Below are 23,280 nucleotides of genomic sequence, written 5' to 3'. Positions count from 1 at the left end.
TCCCGCCCTCCCCATCCCACCCCCCCAGGCGGTCACAAAGCACCGAGCTGATCTCCCTGTGCTCTGCGGCTGCTTCCCACTAGCTATCTACCTTACGTTTGGTAGTGTATATATGTCCATGCCTCTCTTTCGCTTTGCCACAGCTTACCCTTCCCCCTCCCCATATCCTCAAGTCCATTCTCAAGTAGGTCTGTGTCTTTATTCCCGTTTTACCCCTAGGTTCTTCATGACATTTTTTTTTTAATTCCGTATATATGTGTTAGCATACGGTATTTGTCTTTCTCTTTCTGACTTACTTCACTCTGTATGACAGACTCTAGGTCTATCCACCTCATTACAAATAGCTCAAGTTTCGTTTCTTTTTATGGCTGAGTAATATTCCATTGTATATATGTGCCACATCTTCTTTATCCATTCATCCGATGATGGACAATTAGGTTGTTTCCAGCTCCGGGCTATTGTGAATAGAGCTGCAATGAACATTTTGGTACATGTCTCTTTTTGAATTATGGTTTTCTCAGGGTATATGCCTAGTAGTGGGATTGCTGGGTCATATGGTAGTTGTATTTTTAGTTTTTTAAGGAACCTCCATACTGTTCTCCATAGTGGCTGTACCAATTCACATTCCCACCAGCAGTGCAAGAGTGTTCCCTTTTCTCCACACCCTCTCCAGCATTTATTGTTTCTAGATTTCTTGATGATGGCCATTCTGACTGGTGTGAGATGATATCTCATTGTAGTTTTGATTTGCATTTCTCTAATGATTAATGATCTTGAGCATTCTTTCATGTGTTTGTTGGCAGTCTGTATATCTTCTTTGGAGAAATGTCTATTTAAGTCTTCTGTCCATTTTTGGATTGGGTTGTTTGTTTTTTTGCTATTGAGCTGCATGAGCTGTTTATAAATGTTGGAGATTAATCCTTTGTCAGTTGCTTCATTGGCAAATATTTTCTCCCATTCTGAGGGTTGTCTTTTGGTCTTGTTTATGGTTTCCTTTGCTGTGCAAAAGCTTTGAAGTTTCATTAGGTCCCATTTGTTTATCTTTGTTTTTATTTCCATTTCTCTAGGAGGTGGGTCCAAAAGGATCTTGCTGTGATTTATGTCATAGAGTGTTCTACCTATGTTTTCCTCTAAGAGTTTGATAGTTTCTGGCCTTACATTTCAGTCGTTAATCCATTTTGAGCTTATTTTTGTGTATGGTGTTAGGGAATGATCTAATCTCAAACTTTTACATGTCCCTGTCCAGTTTTCCCAGCACCACTTATTGAAGAGGCTGTCCTTTCTCCACTGTACATTCCTGCCTCCTTTATCAAAGATAAGTTGGCCATATGTGCGTGGGTTTATCTCTGGGCTTTCTATCCTGATCCACTGATCTATCTTCCTGTTTTTATGCCAGTACCACACTGTCTTGATTACTGTAGCTTTGTAGTATAGTCTGAAGTCAGGGAGCCTGATTCCTCCAGCTCCGTTTTTCGTTCTCAAGATTGCTTTGGCCATTCGGGGACTTTTGTTTTTCCAAACAAATTTTGAAATTTTTTGTTCTAGTTCTGTGAAAAATGCCAGTGGTAGTTTGATAGGGATTGCATTGAATCTGTAGATTGTTTTGGGTAGTAGAGTCATTTTCACAATATTGATTCTTCCAATCCAGGAGCATGGTATATCTCTCCATCTATTTGTATCATCTTTAATTTCTTTCATCAGTGTCTTATAATTTTCTGCATACAGGTCTTTTGTCTCCTTAGGTAGGTTTATTCCTAGATATTTTATTCTTTTTCTTGCAATGGTAAATGGGAGTGTTTTCTTGATTTCATTTTCAGATTTTTCATCATTAGTGTACAGGAATGCCAGAGATTTCTGTACATTAATTTTGTATCCTGCTACTTTACCAAATTCATTGATTAGCTCTAGTAGTTTTTTGGTAGCATCTTTAGGATTCTCTATGTATAGTATCATGTCATCTGCAAACAGTGACAGCTTTACTTCTTCTTTTCCAATTTGGATTCCTTTTATTTCCTTTTCTTCTCTGATTGCTGTGGCTAAAACTTACAAAACTAGGTTGAATGAGAGTGGTGAGAGTGGGCAGCCTTGTCTTGTTCCTGATCTTAGTGGAAATGGTTTCAGTTTTTCACCATTGAGGACCATGTTGGCTGTGGGTTTGTCATATATGGCCTTTATTATGTTGAGGAAAGTTCCCTCTATGCCTACTTTCTGCAGGGTTTTTATCATAAATGGGTGTTGAATTTTGTCGAAAGCTTTCTCTGCATCTATTGAGATGATCATATGGTTTTTCTCCTTCAACTTGTTAATATGGTGTATCACATTGATTGATTTGTGTATATTGAAGAATCCTTGCATTCCTGGAATAAACCCCACTTGATCATGGTGTATGATCCTTTTAATGTGTTGTTGGATTCTGTTTGCTAGTATTTTGTTGAGGATTTTTGCATCTATGTTCATCAGTGATATTGGCCTGTAGTTTTCTTTCTTTGTGACATCCTTGCCTGGTTTTGGTATCAAGGTGATGGTGGCCTCGTAGAATGAGTTTGGGAGTGTTCCTTCCTCTGATATTGTTTGGAAGAGTTTGAGAAGGATGGGTGTTAGCTCTTCTGTAAATGTTTGATAGAATTCGCCTGTGAAGCCATCTGGTCCTGGGCTTTTGTTTCATGGAAGATTTTTAATCACAGTTTCAATTTCAGTGCTTGTGATTGGTCTATTCATAGTTTCTATTTCTTCCTGAGTCAGTCTTGGCAGGATGTGCATTTCTAAGAATTTGTCCATTTCTTCCAGATTGTCCATTTTATTGGCATAGAGTTGCTTGTAGTAATCTCTCATGATCTTTTGTATTTCTGCAGTGTCAGTTGTTACTTCTCCTTTTTCATTTCTAATTCTATTGATTTGAGTCTTCTCCCTTCTTTTCTTGATGAGTCTGGCTAATGGTTTGTCAATTTTGTTTATCTTCTCAAAGAACCAGCTTTTAGTTTGGTTGATCTTTGCTATCGTTTCCTTCATTTCTTTTTCATTTATTTCTGATCTGATCTTTATGATTTCTTTCCTTCTGCTAGCTTTGGGGGTTCTTTGTTCTTCTTTCTCTAATTGCTTTAGGTGCAGGGTCAGGTTGTTTACTCGAAATGTTTCCTGTTTCTTAAGGTGGGATTGTATTGCTATAAGCTTCCCCCTTAGAACTGCTTTTGCTGCGTCCCATAGGTTTTGGGTCGTCGTGTCCCCATTGTCATTTGTTTCTAGGTATTTTTTAATTTCCTCTTTGATTTCTTCAGTGATCACTTCGTTATTGAGTAGTGTATTGTTTAGCCTCCATGTGTTTGTATTTTTTACAGATCTTTTCCTGTAATTGATGTCTAGTCTCATAGCATTGTGGTCGGAAAAGATACTTGATACAATTTCAATTTTCTTAAATTTATCAAGGCTTGATTTGTGACCCAAGATATGATCTATCCTGGAGAATGTTCCATGAGCACTTGAGAAAAATGTGTATTCTGTTGTTTTTGGATGGAATATCCTATAAATATCAATTAAGTCCATCTTGTTTAATGTATCATTTAAAGCTTGTGTTTCCTTATTTATTTTCATTTTGGATGATCTGTCCATTGGTGAAAGTGGGCTGTTAAAGTCCCCTACTATGAGTGTGTTACTGTCGATTTCCCCTTTTATGGCTGTTAGTATTTGCCTTATGTATTGAGGTGCTCCTATGTTGGGTGCATAAATATTTACAATTGTTATATCTTCTTCTTGGATTGATCCCTTGATCATTATGTAGTGTCCTTCTTTGTCTCTTCTAATAGTCTTTATTTTAAAGTCTATTTTGTCTGATATAAGAATTGCTACTCCAGCTTTCTTTTGATTTCCATTTGCATGGAATATCTTTTTCCATCCCCTTACTTTCAATCTGTATGTGTCTCTAGGTCTGAAGTGGGTCTCTTGTAGACAGCATAGATATGGGTCTTGTTTTTGTATCCATTCAGCCACTCTGTGTCTTTTGGTGGGAGCATTTAGTCCATTTACATTTAAGGTAATTAGTGATATGTATGTTCCTATTCCCATTTCCTTAATTGCTTTGGGTTCGTTATTGTAGGTATATTCCTTCTGTTGTGTTTCTTGCCTAGAGAAGTTCTTTTAGCATTTGTTGTAAAGCTGGTTTGGTGGTGCTGAACTCTCTCAGCTTTTGCTTGTCTGTAAACGTTTTAATTTCTCCATCAAATCTGAATGAGATCCTTGCTGGGTAATCTTGGTTGCAGGTTTCTCTCCTTCATCCCTTTAATTATGTCCTGCCACTCCCTTCTGGCTTGTAGAGTTTCTGCTGAGAGATCAGCTGTTAACCTGATGGGGATTCCCTTGTGTGTTATTTGTTGCTTTTCCCTTGCTGCTTTTAATATGATTTCTTTGTGTTTAATTTTTGACAGTTTGATTAATATGTGTCTTGGCGTATTTCTCCTTGGATTTATTCTGTATGGGACTCTCTGTGCCTCCTGGACTTCATTAACTATTTCCTTTCTCATATTGGGGAAGGTTTCAACTATAATCTCTTCAAATATTTTCTCAGTCCCTTTCTTTTTCTCTTCTTCTTCTGGAACCCCTATAATTTGAATGTTGGTGCGTTTAATGTTGTCCCAGAGGTCTCGGAGACTGTCCTCTGTTCTTTTCATTCTTTTTTCTTTATTTTGCTCTGCATCAGTTATTTCCACTATTTTATCTTCCACCTCACTTATCCGTTCTTCTGCCTCAGTTATTCTGCTATTGATCCCATCTAGAGTATTTTTCATTTCATTTGTTGTGTTTTTAATCGATGCTTGATTCATCTTTAGTTCTTCTAGGTCCTTGTTAACTATTTCTTGCATTTTGTCTATTCTATTTCCAAGATTATGGATCTTGGAAATAGAATCTTGGATCAGCTTTACTATCATTACTCTGAATTGTTTTTCAGGTAGACTGCCTATTACCTCTTCATTTGTTAGGTCTGGTAGGTTTTTATCTTGCTCCTTCACCTGCTGTGTGTTTCTCTGTCTTCTCATTTTGCTTATCTTACTGTGTTTGGGGTCTCCTTTTTGCAGGCTGCAGATTCGTAGTTCCCGTTGTTTTTGGTGTCTGACCCCAATGGCTAAGATTGTTTCAGTAGGTTGTGTAGGCTTCCTGGTGGGGGGGACTAATGCCTGTGTTCTGGTGGTTGAGGCTCGATCTTGTCTTTCTGGTGGACAGGTCCACGTCTGGTGGTGTGTTTTGGGGTGCCTATGGCCTTATTATGTTTTTAGGTAGCCTCTCTGCTAATGGGTGAGGTTGTGTTCCTGCCTTGCTAGTTGCTTGGCATAGGGTGACCAGCACTGTAGCTTGCTGGTCGTTGACTGAAGCTGGGTGCTGGTATTGGGATGGAGATCTCTGGGAGATTTTCACTGCTTGATATTATGTGGAGCTGGGAGGTCTCTTGTGGACCCGTGTCCTGAAGGTGTCTCTCCCACTGCAGAGGCACAGCACTGGCTCCTGGCTGCAGCACCAAGAGCCTTTCATCCACCCGGCTCAGAAAAACAGGGAGAAAGAGTAGAAAGAAAGAATTAGTAGAAGAAAGAAAGAGAGAGAGAAAGAAAGGAAGAAGGGAAGAAAGGAAGGAAAGAAGGAAGAAAGAAAGAAAGGGAGGGAGGGAGGTAGGATGGAAAGAAAGAAGGAAAGAAAGGAGGGAGGGAGGGAGGAAGGAAAGAAAAAGAAAGTGGAAAGAAGAAGGGTGGGAAGGAGGGAGGGAGGAAAGAAAAAGCAAGAAGGAAAGGAGGAGCAGAGGGAGGGAGGGAGGAAGGGAAGGTAGGAAAGAAAGAAAGAGCAGGTAAAGTAAAATAGAATAAAGTATGAAATATAGTAGCATTATTAAAATTAGAAAGTAATTATTGAAAAAAAAAACGGACCAATAGAACCCTGGGACATATGGTGGAAGCAAAGCTATACAGAGAGAATCTTACACAGAAGATTACACATACACATTCACAAAAAGAGAGCAGGGGGAAAAATCAAAAATCTTGCTCTCCAAGTCCACCTCCTCAATTTGGGATAATTCCTTGTAAAAAGAGGAAAAGAGCGAGAAGTCTGAAATCTGGCTCTCCAAGTCCACCTCCTCAATTTGGGATAATTCGTTGTAAAAAGAGGAAAAGGGGGGAAAGTCTTAAATCTTGTCCTCAAAGTCCACTTCCTCAATTTGGGATGATTCGCTGTCCATTCATGCACTCCACAGACGCAGGGCACATCAAATGGACCATGGAGCTTTAATCCGCTGCCTCCAAGGCTGCACAGAGAGATTTCCCTGTCTCTGCTCTCACAGCTCCCGGGTGTCAGCCTTGGACCTGGCCCCGCCTCTGCGCGTAGGTCGCCGGAGGGCGTCCGTTCTTCGCTCAGACAGAACGGGTTTAAAGGAGCCGCTGATTCGGGGGCTCTGGCTCACTCAGGCAGAGGGGAGGGAGGGGCGCGCACAGTGGGGCCGGCCTGCGGCGGCAGAGGCCGGCGCGACGTTGCAGCAGCCCGTGGCGCTCCATGCGCTTTCCCGGGAAAGCCGTCCCCGGGTCTCGGGACCCCGGCAGTGGCGGGGTGCACAGGCCCCCCGGAAGGCGGGGCAGACAGTGACCCGTGCTCGCACATAGGCCCCGCGGCGGCAGCGGCGGCGGCGGGCGGCGGCGGCAGCGGCCTGCGCCCGTCTCCGAAGTCCGCGCCTTACCCGCAGCTCGCGCCTGTCTCCGGCGCTTCCCCAAGCAGCCCTCTTAATGCCCTCTCCTCGCGCACCAGGAAACAAAAGGGAAAAAAGTCTCTTGCCTCTTCAGCAGCTCCAGACCCTTTCCCCGGACTCCCTCTGGGCTAGCCGTGGTGCACTAACCCCTTCAGGCTCTCTTCCTACCGCCAGCCCCAGTCCTCTCCCTGCGCTCTGACTGAAAGCTGATACCCGAGCCTCAGTTCCCAGCCCTGCCCACCACGGCGGCCGAGCAGACAAGCCTCTCGGGCTGGTGTGTGCCTGAGGGCACCGGTCCTCTGTGCCAGAATCTCTCCGCTTTGCCCTCCGCACCCGTTGCTGTGCTCTCCTCCGCTACTCCGAAGCTTCCCCCTCCGCCACCTGCAGTCTCCGCCCGCGAAGGGGCTTGTAGTGTGTAGAAACCTTCCCTCCTTCACGGCTCCCTCCCACTGGTGCAGGTCCCGTCCCTATCCTATTGTCTCTGTTTATTCTTTTTTTCTTTTGCCCTACCCAGGTATGTGGGGAGTTTCTTGCCTTTTGGGGGGGGTCTGAGGTCTTCTGTCAGCGTTCAGTAGGTGTTCTGTAGGAGTTGTTCCACGTGTAGATGAATTTCTGATGTATCTGTGGGGAGGAAGGTGATCTCCGCGTCTTACTCTTCCGCCATCTTCCTCCGGGCCCCCTAATTTTTCTAACATTCAAAAACACTAGCCTTTTATCAATATAAAACTATTTTAAAAATCACAATTGAATCCTTTATATATAACTTAGAAAAACCATTTCACATACACTCATAACACTCAGGAAATTACAATCCAGAAAGGGAGAGTCTCCCTGAAACAGAAAGAAATTCTCTTTTGGTCACCTCTAATCCTTATATATAATCTTTATTTTATATCAGTTGCATAGAAGTATTTATCACAATCTGACAGGTAGATAAGAAAAAGAAAAATTTTTGCCTTCTAAAGCTCATCAAGTAAATTTAGTCAGTCTTCTTAGTATGTTTCTTTTGAACTTTATCTGAAGCATCAGCTATAGGTTTTGAGGTCGGTGAACCAGTACCACTGAGAGATGATTCTGTTTCACTTCTCTTTTCACATGACGAAAACCGCTGCTGCCAGCCAAACAGAATCCTAAACAATGTATCCTCAAAACAAGCAAAAGGCGTAACATCAGTCCCTGTAATCATCATGGTTATCTGAAAAAAAAAGTTCAATTTTGAATTTAAATACAAACGTTTTCTGTTTCCTAAAACTGAGAGGGGAAAGTGAAAAAGAAGAAAAGATTCAAAACACTTTTTTTTTTATTCAGGTGTAATCGACATATAACATTATACTAGTTTCAGGTGTACAAAATGATTCGATATCTGCATATATTATGAAATAACCACCACAATAAGTCTAGTTAACATCCGTCACCATTCACAGCACACAAAAATTTTTTTATGTGATGAGAATTTTTAAGATCTACTCTCTTAGCAACTTGCAAATATGCAATACAGTATTACAACAGTTACCATGCTATACGTTACAAACTGATGACTTATTTGTTTATAACTGGAAGTTTGAACTTTTTGACTCCTTTCAACCCATTTCACTGAGCCCCCAACTCCACTTCTGGCAACCACTAATCTGTTCTCTGTATCTATGAGCTCGCATTTTTTTTTAATTTTAGATTCCACACATAAATGAGATCATACTGTATTTTCTTTGTCTCATTTTTTTCACCAGGCATAATGCCCTGGTTATGATGTTAGCAGTGGGCTTGTCATATATAGCCTCTATTATATTGAGGTACATTCCCTCTACACCCACTTTGTTAAGAGTTTTTATTGTAAATGGATGCTGAATTCTGTCAAATGCTTTTTCTGTATCTATTGAGATTATATGATTTTTATCCTTCATTTTGTTAATGTGATATAGCACACTGATTGATTTGCAGATGATGTACCATCCTTGCATCCCTGGAATCAATCCCACTTGATCACGATGTAAAATCTTTTTAATGTATTGTTGAATTTAGTTTCCTACTATTTTGTTGGGGGGTTTTGCATCTATGCCCATCAGGGATATTGCCCTATAATTTTCTTTTCTTGTGGCATCCTTGTCTGGTTTTGGTTTCATGGTAATGTTGGCCTTGTAAAATGAGTTTGGAAGCATTCCCTCATCTTCTATTTTTGGAAGAGTCTGAGAAGGATTGGTATTAATTCTTGTAATGTTTGGTAGCATTCACCAGCAAAACTGTCTGGTCCTGAACTTTTATTTGTTGGGAGGTTTCTGATCACTGATACAATCTCCTTACTGGTAACTGGTCTATTCAGATTTTCTATTTCTTTGTGATTCAGTCTTGACAGGTTTTATGTTTCTAGAAGTATGTCTATTTCTTCTAGGTTGTCCACGTTGTTGGCATATAAGTGTTCATAGCAGTCTCAATCCCTTGTATTTTCATGGTGTCAGTTGTAACGTCTCCTCTTTCATTTCTGATTTTATCCACTTGAGTTCTCTCGTTTTCTTTCTTGGTGAGTCTAACTGAAGGTTTGTTAATTTTGTTTATCTTTTCAAAGAACCAACTCTTAGTTGGGTCTTTTCTATTGGCCTTTTAGTCTGTATTTCATTTATTTCTGCTCTATGTTATTTCCTTCCTTCCATTAACTTTGGGCTTCATTTGTTCTTATTCTAGTTCCTTAAGGTATAAAGTTAGGTTATTTGAGATTTTTCTCATTTCTTGAGGTAGGCATTTATTGCTATGAACTTCCCTCTTAAAACTACTTTGGCTGCATCCCATAAGATTGGAATGTTGTATTTCCATTTTTGTCTCAAGGTATTTTTTTGATTTCTCTGTTATTTCTTCACTGACCCACTGGTTGTTCTATAGCATTATGTTTAATTCCCACATGTTTGTGATTTTTCCAGTTTTCTTCCTAGTAAACAATTTCCAGTTTCATACTATTCTAGCTGGAAAAGATTCTTGATACGATTTTCATCTTCTTAAATTTATTAAGACTTGTTTTATGACCTAACATATGATGAATCCTGGAGAATATTCCATGTGTGCTTGAGAAGAATATGTATTCTGTTGCTTTTGGATGGAATGTCCTGTCTATATCTTTAGTTAAGTCTATCTAGTCTAATATGTCCTTTGGGGCAATGTTTCCTTCTTGATTCTCTGTCTAGTGATCTATCCATTGTTGTAAGTGAAGGGACTTCAATAAGTCCCCTACTATTATTGTTTTGCTCTCTATTTCTCTCTTTAGGTCTGTTAACATTTGCTTTATATATTTATGTTGGTACATAAATATTTGCAAATGTTATATATCCTCTTATTAGAAATGACCCCTTTATCATTATGTAACGCCCTTCTTTCTAATTAGTCTTTGTTTTAAAGTCTATTTTGTTTGATATAAGTATAGCTATCCCAACTTTCTTTGGGCTTCCATTTGCATGGAATGTATTTTTCCATCCCTTCACTTTCAGTCTATTTCTCTCCTCACATCTGCAGTGAGTCTCTTGCAGGCAGCATATAGATGGGTCTTATTTTTTTTTTTATCCATTCAGCTACTCTATGTCTTCTGAATAGAGAATTCAGTCAAGTTACATTTAAAGTAATTAATAAGTATGTACTTATTGTCATTTTGTTAATTGTTTTCTGGCTGTTTTGTAGTTCCTCTCTGGTCCTTTCTTCTTCCCTTGCTCACTTCCATTATGGCTTGATGACTTTCTCTAGTGCTATGCTTAGATTACTTTCTTGTTATCTTTTGTGTATATACTACAGGGTTTTGCTCTGTAGTTATATTTTCACATAACAACATATGTTAGTGACAGTCTATTTTAGTTGATAATAACTTAAGTATAAATGCATTTTAATGTTCTATATTTTTACTCTCCCCCTCAATGTTTGTTGGTTTTGATGTTACATTTTACATCTTGTTATCTTGTGTGTATCCCTTAACTACTGTAGTTACAGTTATTTTGACTACTTTTGTCTTTCAACATTCGTACTAACTTTATAAGTGATTAATCCACTACCTTTCCTATATATTAACCCTTAACAGTGAGCTTTATATTTTCATGTTTTCTTGTTACTAATTAGCATCCTTTCCTTTCAGCCTAAAGAAGTCCCTTTAACATTTTGTGTAAGGTCAATTTAGTGGTGATAAGCTCTAGCTTTTGCTTGTCTGGAAAAATTCTTTCTCTCTCCTCTAACTCTGGATGTAACTGCCAGGTGGAGTAACTTAGGTTGGGAGTCTTTTTCCTTCAGTGCTTTGAATATATCATGCCACGCCATTCTGGCCTGCAAAGTTTCTACTGGAGATATCTGCTCATAGTCTTATGGGGGTTCCTTTATACCATAACACACTGTTTTTCCATTGCTACTTTTAAGAATCTCTCTTTGCCTTAAACTTTTGACATTTTAATTATAATGTGTCTTGGTGGGATCTCTTTGGGGTCCCCTTATGTGGAACTCTCTGGGCTTCCTGGATCTGCATGCTTGTTTCCTTCCCCAAGATTAGGGAAGTTTTCAGCCATTCTTTCTTCAAATAATTTTTCTGCCCCTTTCTCTCTCTTCTTTCCTTCTGGGAGCCCTGTTATGTGAACGTCAGTCCTCCTGATGTTGTCCCCTAAGTTCCTTAACCTATCTTCACTTTCTTTCATTCTTTTTCCTTTTTGCAGCTCTGATTGGGTGAGTTCCACTGCCTGGTCTTCAAGTTCACTGATGCTTTTTGCTTCTTCTAGTCTGCTGTTGAACCCCCCTAGTAAATTTTTTAGTTCAGTTATTATATTCTTCAGCTCTGTGACTTCTATCTAGTACTTTCTTATATTTCCTATTTTCTTTGTTGAAGTTCTCACTGTGTTCAATATGCATTCTTAATTTAATCTTCAGCAGAAGCAAATTAAGTTAGGTTCTGGAAAAAAATCTGTTCTCTATATGTTTACACTTAATTAATGGAAAAGAACATAACTCATTAACAATAATACAAAATACCACATTCTTGAGTGCCAAATGAGCAGCATAAGCAAAAAAATACATTTAGTATTGAAAGGAAATAAGAAGATAAAATATCATTTACAGTCTACACCAAACGACCGAGAATACCTATTATTACTATGCACTTTAACATGTGCCAGAACTGTGATAAGTGTTTTGTATTACCTTATTCTCTTTAAATGTAATCCAAAAACTACTCTATTATTACTCTCATCATAGAGATGTGGAACTGAGGTTCTGACAGCTTAAGTAACTTGCTCAAAGTCACAGAGCTAATAAGTGGTTAAGCAGTTTGGAACACTCAGATTTTGAGTCTGATCACTAAATACACTGCAGTCTATCATTATCTAAAGTCACAGACTTCCAGTAAATTGTAGAATCCTGCCAGTATGAGGGACTGTAGTAAGTCTCTAGCCATCCAATTTTTTCCATATATATGTATATGTATAAGCAACTGAGACACTGAGAGACAGAATGGAGTGCTACCAATCTTTTATCTGGCAAAATGTATAGTGTTCAGAGATATTCAGATTTGCTCAAGAAATTATACTGGTGCCAAAATGAACTTGGGACAACGTTATGGACTAGAATGGTTCCCAAAAGCCCATGAATTTCCAAGAGGCAATTCCTCCAGCAGATCTCAGATCATGAATCAAACTAGATATTTTTGGAATTAAATTTTCACAAGAGGTCCCTACATAATCAGCTTTCCTGAGGACGTTGGAAACAAGAGTAAATTCTTATTATCTGCAATATAGTCTAGGTAGTGGGGAGTTGGAGACAAAGTGGGTGTCCATCACAAGAGGAATGGATAAGTGAAATGTATACTGTGTAATTGTTTAAAATAATAAATTGTAAAGTTATATGGAAAAATTCTTAAAATATACTGTTAGGTGAAAATGAGACAAAGAACAAAAGCTATAATGTACTATCACTTATATAAATATAAAAATGCATGCACACAGCATTGTGAATGTACTAAACACCACTGAATTGCATAAACAGCTGATTTTGTTATGCCAATTTGACCACAATAAAAATAAACAAATAACAAATAAACCTTTTTTTAATGCATGCACATAAACTACAGGCCAGCCATGACTAAATAGCTTATATCAGACTCAGTATCTCAACAAAATCAATATAAAAGACACAAATACATAAAACAACTGTAAAAAGACACTGGAGAACAACCAATACGGGTATAACCTGGTGGGGTTATGATCCCTAAAAGAAAGGAAGTTGAACAAAGTGAACTCCACATTTATCCTGGCTTTTTCTTTTAAGGACATGTGTCAATTCACAGCATAGGGAAATGAAATGCAGAAGTCCCAAATGGGTTAAAGAGACAGAGGCTGGAGTCTGAGAAGGCCAAAGCGTCTAGCACTTGAGAGCAATAACAGCTTAAAGAGGAGTGAACCACATTAAGTAAGCCCCCAAGTCCATGCGTAGTCTGTGCTGGAGGAGTTTACCAATGCTAAACTGTGCAAACATAGAAACAGATTTCAAAAACCTAGCAGAGAACAACAGCTGGGAGGCCAAAGAGCTGAGCAGCCCACTGCTTGGTTCTGGGAAGACAGGTTGGAGTTCAAAGCCAGGCAAGGTGGACCTGCCCAGGGGTACACCTCGGGCTTAAATTGAGACCCCCAAAAGGGTCACATTCTAGAAGGGCAAATCTGAAACAGAATAGCACTAACAAAGCCTAAAATCCACAGGATTAAAATAATCTGCTTGTGCATTACACCTGGCTGCCAAAAGAATGTTGAATGTAATCCCTGCCATCAAAAATCTTACAGACTAACCAGAGACAGCCAAGTAAATCAGTAATTACAAAACCATAAAGAGTAAGTGCAGTAATGGAGGTTTGCCCAGAAACGTTAAGTGAGGGATATGGATTTGGAAGTCATTACTATACAAGTAAAAGGTAAAGGCATGAATTAGAATGTAATCACCTGGAGAGAATATAGAGTGAGAAGAGTCCAAATATAATGTTAACCTCCAAATTTATACCATTACTGGTTAATATCTAAGAAGAATTTCTTTAGATTAAATTATTCTTTAGAATAGTTACAACGAAGTGTATTAGCATAATTATCCTGGCCATAGCTTGACTTCATGGACGGCCAACAAAAAACAAAAGAATTCAGGTCAAACAATGGTCCACTGTCAGGAAAACAGCAAAGTCTTTTTACAAAATCCAAAAGAGATGAGTGTCAGGATCTAAAGTACTTCCTGAGAACATGAACTATACTAAGCATTTTTCAAGTTGAGTTTTAATAGAATCTCCACTCCCAGTAGATTCATCACTCAGCTAAGGAGTACTGCTGGCATCATAAATTACTGCTGAGATAGACTTATGAGGTCCATGGATGGATTTCTGTGAATTCAGCCTCTTCTTAGGGCTTAATTCAATAAGGTGACACAAATATAATGGTGACAAATGGAATGAACCCTTATTTTTCTATAAATAAAATATAAAACTGTCTCCCTACTTAGCAAACTATTAAAAGAAAAAGCATATTACCTAAATTAAACAGCATTTGACTTCATAGTCTCTTGCTTAAAAAGAGAAGTAAACCAAAGAATGTAGAAGCCCTAATCCGATATTTAAACATATCCTAAAATACAAATTAATTCCAGTAAAGAAACTGTTTGAGCTCTGCCACATTCTTTTTTTTTAACATCTTTATTGGAGTATAATTGCTTTACATTGTTGTGTTAGTTGCTGCTGTATAACAAAATGAATCAGCTATACATATACTTATATCCCCATATCCCCTCCCTCTTGCGTCTCCTTCCCATCCTCCCTATCCAACCCCTCTAAGTGGTCACAAAGCACCAAGCTGATCTCCCTGTGCTGTGAGGCTGCTTCCCACTAGCTATCTATTTTATAGTTGGTAGTGTATATATGTCCATGCCACTCTCTCACTTCGTCCCAGCTTACCCCTCCCCTTCCCCGTGTCCTTAAGTCCATTCTCTATGTCTGGGTCTTTATTCCTTTCCTGCCCCTAGGTTCTTCAGAACCATTTTTTTTTTAGATTCCATATATATGTGTTAGCATACAGTATTTGTTTTTCTCTTCCTGACTTACTTCACTCTATATGACAGACTCTAGGTCCATCCACCTCACTACAAATAACTCAATTTCATTTCTTTTTATGGCTGAGTAATATTCCATTGTATATATGTGCCACAACTTCTTTATCCATTCATCTGTCGATGGACACTTAGGTTGCTTCCATGTCCTGGCTATTGTAAATAGTGCTGCAATGAACATTGTGGTACATGTCTCTTTTTGAATTATGGTTTTCTCAGGGTATATGCCCAGTAGTCGCATTGCTGGGTCGTATGATAGTTCTATCTTTAGTTTTTTAAGGAACCTGCATACTGTTCTCCATAGTGGCTGTATCAATTTACATTCCCACCAACAGTGCAAGAGGGTTCCCTTTTCTCCACACCCTCTCCATCATTTATTGTTTGTAGATTTTTTGATGATGGCCATTCTGACCGGAGTGAGATGATATCTCATTGTAGTTTTGATTTGCATTTCTCTAATGATGAATGATATTGAGCATTCTTTCATGTGTTTGTTGGCAATCTGTATATCTTCTTTGGAGAAATGTCTATTTGGGTCTTCTGCCCATTTTTGGATTGAGTTGTTTGTTTTTTTGTTATTGAGCTGCATGAGCTGCTTATAAATTTTGGAGATTAATCCTTTGTCAGTTGCTTCATTTGCAAATAGTTTCTCCCATTCTTAGCGTTGTCTTTTCATCTTGTTTATGGTTTCCTTTGCTGTGCAAAAGCTTTGAAGTTTCGTTAGGTCCCATTTGTTTATTTTTGTTTTTATTTCCATTTCTCTAGGAGGTGAGTCAAAAAAGGATCTTGCTGTGATTTATGTCAGAGTGTTCTGCCTTTGTTTTCCTCTAAGAGTTTTATAGTGTCTGGCCTTACATCTAGGTTTAAGCCCAGGTTTATCTCTGGGCTTTCTATCCTGTTTCATTGATCTATATTTCTGTTTTTGTGCCAGTACCATACTGTCTTGATTACTGTAGCTTTGTAGTATAGTCTGAAGTCAGGGAGCCTGATTCCTCCAGCTCCGTTCTTCTTTCTCAAGATTGCTTTGGCACATTCTTTATATAACATCTCATGTTATATCATTTCAAAATATGCCCAGAAAAACGTGACCTAAAATATAAGTTCCTCAAAGGCACAAACAGTACTCATGTACTTTTATATCCTCTATAGTGCATAGCAATGAGAGTATCATGAATGAACATAACTTCTACCTCATATGAATAATTCAAAGACTATTACAATATATCTATAGAAGCAAAATTTGCATAATTAATTTTTCTCTCCACCCAGAACATACTTCTTCCTGCCTCCATCTGCCCAAATCCAAACAATCCTTTGCAGGGCAACTGCAAAGTGTCTACTCCATTAAACCTCCCCCAATGCCCTCCAATAATTAACTTCTGGTACATGGCATATTCAGCCTGGTTTTCTGGTTACTCTATGCTTTCTTCATTGGTGACATCACTCACTCAGACATTAATAATTATTAACCTAAATGACTGTCAAATAAATCTTCAGATCCTCATTTTTATAAATCTCTTCAATAAGTTGGTTAAATAAACTGTTCAGCTGGTAGTACCCTCTTAGATAAATAAGTATGAGAGAATTAAATACAGAGAGACCTATGAAAGAGCATTTTAGTCATTTATCACTCAGTCAACAAATATATATTAAAAATCTACTACATGCACCAGACACAATGCTAGGGATACAGTGCTGAATAAAACAAACTTAGTCCGTATCCTCATAAAGTTTAAAAGTACAATGCCTCATATTTCTTTTTAGACAATAACATATTGAAGACAGAGTCTGTGTCTTATTCAAAGTTTACATGTCCAATTGTATCCCCCGACAGGGCCTAATACCATTGTCCCTCATTCATGTATTCAACAAAATACTCTACTATCTGAATACACCTCTCAACAGCATGCAGCATAACTGACCAGTCCAGCCTTCTTAATACCATCTCCTTGTTTTTAGCAGCTTCTTTCCCGTTTCTCATTCTGGATCTTCCTTATCTAAATATTAGAGAATCTCATGACTCCGTCCTCTCTCCTGTCTCACTCTATGCTTTTGTCCCTATGTAATGTAACTGCCACCCTAAGTTAATTTATAAACTGAATATAATCTCAATAAAAATACCAACAAATTTTATTATGGAGTTAGACAAACTGCCATTAAAGTTCGCATCAATATGCAAAAAAAGCGGGGAAAAAAACTTAAAATAAACAAACATGCCAGAATATCCAGATAAGACTGAAAAAGTGCCCGATTCTCTCTCTAAATAGGATATGCAACCAGACTTTAATTTTTGCCAATCTGATGAGAAATGGTATCTGAGTGTAATTTTCATTAATATGTTCCCAAATGAGCGTCACATGTTTTCATATGTTTAAGGGACATCATATCTTTGTTGTGTGAATTGTCGGTTGATAAATTTCTTTCAATTTTTTATTAGGTTTTTAATCCTTTATCCCTTAATTTTTCTTAACAGTTCAAGAATGTTTATGAACTGCTGAATATTCAGGGTTCTACTAGAGATATTTTTTACTTTTTAAGGCTAAAATCTTGTTATGAAATATTTCTTAGAAATAAAAAGTATTTGGAATAGAGGAGTTTTTTTTCAATTTTTTTTAATTGAAGTATAGTTGATTTATTATGTCGTGTTAGCTTCAGGTGTACAGCACAGTGATTCAGTTTCTCATATTTATATATATATATGTGTGTGTGTGTGTGTATTCTTTTTCCGATTCTTTTCTCTTACAGGTATTACAAAGTATTGAGTATACTTCCCTGATACATACAGTAGGTCCTTGATGGTTATCTTTTTTATATATAGCAGTGTGTATATGTTAAACTTAAAAGCTTTTGTGCAGCAAAGGAAACCATAAACAAAACAAAAAGACAACCTACAGAGAGAAAATATTTGCAAATGAGGCACTAACAAAGGATTCATCTCCAAAATATACAAACAGCTCATACAGTTCAATATCAGAAAAACAAACAACCCAATCAAAAAATGGGTAGAAGTCTACATAGACATTTCTCCAAAGGAAACATACAGATGGCCAACAGGCATATGAAAAAATGCTCCATATTGCTAATTATCACAGAAATGCAAATCAAACCTACAATGAGGTATCATCTCACACCAGTCAGAATGGCCATCATCAAAAAGCCTATAAATAATAAATGCTGGAGAGGGTGTGGCAAAAAGGAACCATCTTACACTGTTGGTGGGAATGTAAATTGGTACAGCCACTATGGAGAGCAGTATGGAGGTGCCTTAAAAACTAAAAATAGAGAGGAGCTTCAAGATGGCAGAAGAGTAAGATGAAGAGATCACCTTCCTCCCCACAAATACATCAGAAATACATATACATGTGGAACAACTCTTACAGAACACCTACTGAATGCTGGCAGAAGACCTCAGACCTCCCAAAAGGCAAGAAACTCCCCACATACCTGAGTAGGCTAAAAGAAAAAAGAAAAAAACAGAGACAAAGAATAGGGACAGGACCTGCACCAGTGGGAGGGAGCTGTGAAGCAGTAAAGGTTTCCACACACTAGGAAGCCCGTTCGTAGGAGGAGACTGCCAGTGGCGGACGAGGGGGGAGCTTCGGAGCCATGGAGGAGAGTGCAGCAACAGGGGTGCTGAGGGCAAAGCGGAGAGATTCCCGCACAGAGGATCGGTGCCGACCAGCACTCACCAGCCCGAGAGGCTTGTCTGCTCACCCGCCAGGACGGGTGGGGGCTGGGAGCTGAGGCTCGGGCTTCGGAGGTCGGATCCCAGGGAGAGGGCTGGGGTTGCCCACGTGAACACACCCTGAAGGGGGCTAGTGCGCCACAGCTAGCCGGGAGGGAGTCCAGGAAAAAGTCTGGAGCTGCCGAAGAGGCAAGGGACTTTTTCTTGCTTCTTTTGTTTCCTGGTGCATGAGGAGAGGGGATTAAGAGCGCCGCTTAAAGGAGCTCCAGAGATGGAAGTGAGCCACGGCTATCAGCGCGGACCCCAGAGACGGGCATGAGACGCTAAGGCTGCTGCTGCGGCCATCAAGAAGCCTGTGTGCAAGCACAGGTCACTATCCATACCTCCACCCCACTCCGGGAGCCTGTGCAGCCCACCACGGCCAGTGTCCTGTGATCCAGGGACAGCTTTCCCGGGAGAACGCATGGAGCACCTGCTGGCCTCTGCCGCCACAGGCTTGCCCCGCGTTCTGCACTGTTACCGCCGCCTCCCCCCCCACCGGCTGAGTGAGCCAGAGCCCCCGAATCAGCTGCTCCTTTAACCCCGTCCTGTCTGAGCGAAGAACAGACGCCCTCAGGCAACCTACACGCAGAGGCGGGTTCAAATCCAAAGCTGAACCCCAGGAGCTGTGCGAACAAAGAAGAGAAAGGGAAATCTCTCCCAGAAGCCTCAGGAGCAGCGGATTAGACCTCCACATCAACTTGATGTATCCTGCATCTGTGGAATACCTGAATAGACAACGAATCATCCCAAATTGAGAAGGTGGACTTTGGGAGCAACGATATATATATAATTTTCCCTTTTTCTCTTTTTGTGAGTGTGTATGTGTATGCTTTTATGTGTGATTTTGTCTGTATAGCTTTGCTTTAACCATTTGTACTAGAGTTCTGTCTGTCCGTTTTTTATTTTATTTCGTAAAAAAATTCTAGTCTTAATAATTATTTTTTATTGTAATCACTTTATTTTATTTTATTTTATCTCCTTCCTTCCTTCCTCCCTCCCCGCCCCCCCTTCTTTCTTTTCTCCCTTTTATTCTGAGCCATGTGGAGGACAGGTTCTTGGTGCTCCAGCCAGGCGTCAGAGCTGTGCCACTGAGGTGGGAGAGCCAACTTCATGACACTGGTCCACAAGAGACCTCCCAGATCCACGTAATATCAAATGGCGAAAATCTCCCAGAGATCTCCATCTCAACACCAACACCCAGCTTCATTCAACGACCAGCAAGCTACAGTGCAGGAAACCCAAGGCCAAACAACTGGCAAGACAGGAACACAACCCCATCCATTAGCACAGAGGCTGCCTAAAATCATAACAAGGTCACAGACACCCCAAAACACACCACCAGACGTGGACCTGCCCAAGAGAAAGACAAGATCCAACCTCATCCACCAGAAGATAGGCACTAGTCCCCTCCACCAGGAAGCCTACACAACCCACTGAAACAACCTTAGCCACTGGGGACAGACACCAAAAAACAATGGAAACTACGAACCTGCAGCCTGTGAAAAGGAGACCCCAAACACAGTAAGTTAAGCAAACTGGGAAGACAGAGAAACAGAGCAGATGAAGGAGCAAGGCAAAAACCTAACAGACTCAAGAAATGAAGAGGAAATAGGCAGTCTACCTGAAAAAGAATTCAGAATAATGATAGTAAAGATGATCCAAAATCTTGGAAATAGAATGGAGAAAATAAAAGAAACATTTAACAAGGACCTAAAAGAACTAAAGAGCAAACAAACAGAGATGAACAACACAATAAATGAAATTAAAATTCTCTAGAAGGGATCAATAGCAGAATAACTGAGGCAGAAGAACGGATAAGTGACCTGGAAGATGTAATAGTGGAAACAACTACTGCAGAGCAGAATAAAGAAAAAAGAATGAAAAGAACTGAGGACAGTCTCCGAGACCTCTGGGACAACATTAAACGCACCAACATTCGAATTATAGGGGGTCCCAGAAGGAGAAGAGAAAAAGAAAGGGACTGAGAAAATATTTGAAGAGATTATAGTTGAAAACTTCCCTAATATGGGAAAGGAAATAGTTAATGAAGTCCAGGAAGGACAGAGAGTCCCATATAGGATAAATCCAAGGAGAACCACGCCAAGACACATACCAATCAAACTATCAAAAATTAAATACAAAGAACAAATATTAAAAGGAGCAAGGGAAAAACAACAAGTAACACATAAGGGAATCCCCATAAGGCTAACAGCTGATCTTTCAGCAGAAACTCTGCAAGCCAGAAGGGAGTGGCAGGACATATTTAAAGTGATGAAAGGGAAGAACCTACACCCAAGATTACTCTACCCAGCAAGGATCTCATTCAGATTTGACAGAAAAATTGAAAGCTTTACAGACAAGCAAAAGCTAAGAGAATTCAGGACCACCAAACCAGCTTTACAACAAATGCTAAAGGAACTTCTCTAGGCAGGAAACACAAGAGAAGGAAAAGACCTACAATAACAAACCCAAAACAATTAAGAAAATGGGAATAGGAAGATACATATCAATAATTACCTTAGGGCCTCCCTGGTGGCGCAGTGGTTGAGAGTCCACCTGCCGATGCAGGGGATACGGGTTCGTGCCCCGGTCTGGGAGTATCCCATATGCCGCGGAGCGGCTGGGCCCGTGAGCCATGGCCGCTGGGCCTGCGCATCCGGAGCCTGTGCTCCGCAACGGGGGAGGCCACAACAGTGAGAGGCCCGTGTACCGCAAAAAAAAAAAAAAAAAAAAAAAAATTACCTTAAACATAAAAGGATTAAATGCTCCAACCAAAAGACACAGACTGGCTGAATGGATACAAAAATAAGACCCATATATACGCTGTCTACAAGAGACCCACTTCAGACCTAGGGACACATACAGTCTGAAAGTGAGGGGATGGAGAAAGATATTCCATGCAAATGGAAATCAAAAGAAAGCTGGAATAGCAATTCTCATATCAGACAAAATAGACTTTAAAACAAAGACTATTACAAGAGACAAAGAAGGACACTACATAGTGATCAATGGATCAATCCAAGAAGATATAACAATTGTAAATACTTATGCACACAACATAGGAGCACCTCAATACATAAGGCAAATACTAACAGCCATAAAAGGGGAAATCGACAGTAACACAATCATAGTAGGTTCACTCTGAAACCAAAACCAGACAAAGATGTCAGAAAGAAAGAAAACTACAGAGCAATATCACGGATAAACATAAATGCAAAAATCCTCAACAAAATACTAGCAAACAGAATTCAATAGCACATTAAAAGGATCATACATTATGATCAAGTGGGGTTTACCCCAGGAAGGCAAGGATTCTTCAATATATGCAAATCAATCAATGTGACACCATATTAACAAATTGAAGGAGGAAAACCATATGATCATCTCAATAGATGCAGAGAAAGCTTTTGACAAAATTCAACACCCATTTATGATAAAAACCCTCCAGAAAGTAGGCACAGAGGGAACTTTCCTCAACATAATAAAGGCCATATATGACAAACCCACAGCCAACATCGTCCTCCATGGTGAAAAACTGAAACCATATCCACTAAGATCAGGAACAAGACAAGGTTGCCCATTCTCCCCACCATTATTCAACATAGTTTTGCAAGTTTTAGCCACAGCAATCAGAGAAGAAAAAGAAATAAAAGGAATCCAAATTGGAAAAGAAGAAGTTAAGCTGTCATTGTTTGCAGATGACATGATACTATACATAGAGAATCTTAAACATGCTACCAGAAAACTACTAGAGCTAATCAATGAATTTGGTAAAGTAGCAGGGTACAAAATTAATGCACAGAAATCTCTTGCATTCCTATACACGAATGATGAAAAATCTAAGAGTGAAATTAAGAAAACACTCCCATTTACCACTGCAACAAAAAGAATAAAACATCTAGGAATAAACCTACCTAAGGTGGGCTTCCCTGGTGGCGCAGTGGTTGAGAGTCCGCCTGCTGATGCAGGGGACACGGGTTTGTGCCCTGGTCCAGGAAGATCCCACATGCCGCGGAGCGGCTGGGCCCATGAGCCATGGCTGCTGAGCCTGCGCGTCCGAAGCCTGTGCTCCGCACCGGGAGAGGCCACAACAGTGAGAGGCCCGCGTATCGCAAAAACAAAACAAACAAAAAACCTACCTAAGGAGACAAAAGACCTGTATGCAGAAAATTATAAGACACTGATGAAAGAAATTAAAGATGATACAGGGACCCCGGAGGAAGATGGCGGAAGAGTAAGACGCGGAGATCACCTTCCTCCCCACAGATACATCAGAAATTCATCTACACGTGGAACAACTCCTACAGAACACCTACTGAACGCTGACAGAAGACCTCAGACCCCCCAAAAGGCAAGAAACTCCCCACATACCTGGGTAGGACAAAAGAAAAAACAATAAACAGTGACAAAAGGATAGGGACGGGACCTGCACCAGTGGAAGGGAGCCGTGAAGGAGGAAAGGTTTCCACACACTAGAAGCCCCTTCGCGGGCGGAGACTGCAGGTGGTGGAGGGGGAAGCTTCGGAGTAGCGGAGGAGAGCACAGCAACAGGGGTGTGGAGGGCAAAGCAGAGAGATTCCGGCACAGAGGATCGGTGCCCTCAGGCACACACCAGCCCGAGAGGCTTGTCTGCTCGGCCGCCAGGGCGGGCGGGGCTGGGAGCTGAGGCTCGGGTATCATCGGGTTTCAGTTGGAGAGCAGGGAGAGGACTGGGGCTGGCGGCAGGAAGAGAGCCTGAAGGGGTTAGTGCACCACGGCTAGC

The 23,280-nt window shown here is 40.1% G+C and overlaps 1 protein-coding gene across 2 annotated transcripts in view; it reads right to left on the bottom strand.

The window, feature by feature from the left end:
- LOC309800827 (trimeric intracellular cation channel type B-like) overlaps positions 1 to 23,280 on the bottom strand; it is a 112,473-nt gene that overhangs the window by 29,840 nt on the left and 59,353 nt on the right. The window contains exon 6 of one of the 2 annotated variants that reach the window (XM_082615154.1): positions 7,499 to 7,907. The exons of the other annotated variant lie outside the window; for it this stretch is intronic. Within the exon in view, the coding sequence (XP_082471280.1) occupies positions 7,692 to 7,907 (216 nt within the window). The 3' untranslated portion in view covers positions 7,499 to 7,691. Of the gene's footprint in view, positions 1 to 7,498; positions 7,908 to 23,280 lie in introns of those variants that run through there. 2 annotated transcript variants of the gene reach the window in all.

This window comes from Mesoplodon mirus, assembly GCF_964341445.2.
Source record: "Mesoplodon mirus genome assembly, chromosome: 1".
Taxonomy (NCBI): Eukaryota; Metazoa; Chordata; class Mammalia; order Artiodactyla; family Ziphiidae; genus Mesoplodon; species Mesoplodon mirus.
The sequence above is the reverse complement of the archived record's forward strand: the minus strand, read 5'-3'. Positions and strand labels throughout refer to the sequence as shown.